Source organism: Octopus bimaculoides, chromosome 21 (genome assembly GCF_001194135.2).
Source record: "Octopus bimaculoides isolate UCB-OBI-ISO-001 chromosome 21, ASM119413v2, whole genome shotgun sequence".
In the NCBI taxonomy this organism is placed as follows: domain Eukaryota; kingdom Metazoa; phylum Mollusca; class Cephalopoda; order Octopoda; family Octopodidae; genus Octopus; species Octopus bimaculoides.
This window is the reverse complement of record NC_069001.1, coordinates 17,066,758-17,068,277: the sequence shown is the minus strand read 5'-3', so window position 1 is coordinate 17,068,277 and position 1,520 is coordinate 17,066,758. Positions and strand designations below refer to the sequence as shown.

General features: G+C 33.9%; 1 protein-coding gene across 1 annotated transcript in view; it reads right to left on the bottom strand.

The window, feature by feature from the left end:
• Positions 1-764: 764 nt before the first annotated feature.
• LOC106877431 (Golgi-associated plant pathogenesis-related protein 1) overlaps positions 765-1,520 on the bottom strand; it is a 132,176-nt gene continuing 131,420 nt past the window's right edge. Inside the window, exon 6 of the mRNA XM_052975382.1 lies at positions 765-1,358. Within this exon, the coding sequence (XP_052831342.1) occupies positions 1,192-1,358 (167 nt within the window). The 3' untranslated portion in view covers positions 765-1,191. The remainder of the gene's footprint in view (positions 1,359-1,520) is intronic.

Here is a 1,520-nt window from a genome sequence, read left to right as displayed (position 1 = left end):
CACACACATTATAGGACGGATAACCTATGTTATACTTTTGATCTCTGAAAAATCAATAATACTTAATCAATTGTAGATTATTTCAAAAACCTGTTAAAGCTGCATAAAGTCTGTTTTATTGTAAAACGTAAACCAGTGTAATTCACATGAAATATCGGTAGACCAGTAGCAAAGTTGTTAAAGCAAAATTTAAAAAAAATTTATTTTATCTTTCATTAAAAGGCATTCAGATGTGACACACGCATGCAAATATGTATGTGTGTGCATGTGTGTGCGTGTGTATTTATCTGTCTGTGTATATATATGTATGCATGTATGTATGCATGTATGTATATATATATATATATATATATATATGATTTAAAAATACATATATTGAATAAGTGTGATCAATAATGTTTACACCACTAGCGCTGCTTTTAATTCGTTATACATACATACATACATACATGCATATATATATGTACACACACGCACACACACACACACACTGATACATACATACATTCATTCATACATACATACATACATACATACATACATACATACATACACATATATATATGTATATGCGTTTGTGTATGTGAGTGTGTGTGGAGAGAGAGAGAAAGAGAGAGAGAGAAAGAAAGAAAGAAAAAAGAAAGAAAGAAAGAAAGAAATAAAGAAAGAATGAAAGGAGACAGACTGACAGACAGAGACAGATAGAGAGCTTAGGCATAAGGCCACAAACTTTGGTAGAAAATGACAGACGATAAAATGGCTCGTTTATTTGACTTGTACTTTATTGTAGGGGCCCTCAAGGGGGTAAAAGGCAAAGTAGAGACTTCGATGGGATTTGAACTTAGATTGTAAAGAGACAAAACCAAACATTGCAATATATTTTGTCCGGCTCTTTACTAATTCTGTCAATCCCTTATACGTACGTGTATATACACACATAGGCATATATTTATATTTATGGGGTAAAAAAAAAACTTTAAACACTCACACACTTATACGTATATTCACAAATACCGTTTCACGCATAAACACACGCTTATTTCTCTTTATCTGACTGTCTGACTGTCTGACTATATGTCTCTCTCTCTATCTCTATCTCTCTCTCACACACACACACGCACACACTCTTACTCACTCACTCACTCACTCACTCACTCACTCACACATACATACACACAAACACACCCAGAGTTATTTAGGCGGTGGTATGTTTTTTCGAAATTCTCCTGGTAAATTGTTGTTACCAGGAGGACGGTACTGTATAACTACAACATATTGGTCCTTTTTCTTCATTTTAGCAAGCCCCACACCAAACTCCGTTGTACTTCTCCACAACATCTGACTGAAATGCTGGCAACCTGTGAAAATAGACAGAGAAAGACAAATGACTTTTGAAAATATGAAGTAGCTTCGTTTCTGAGAAAACTAGTAAAACAAGTAATCGTCTGCCAAAGCAGACGACAACTAGTTTATACAATAGAAACAAACGGAAGTTCTGAAAGTGAAATAAATCATTTTAA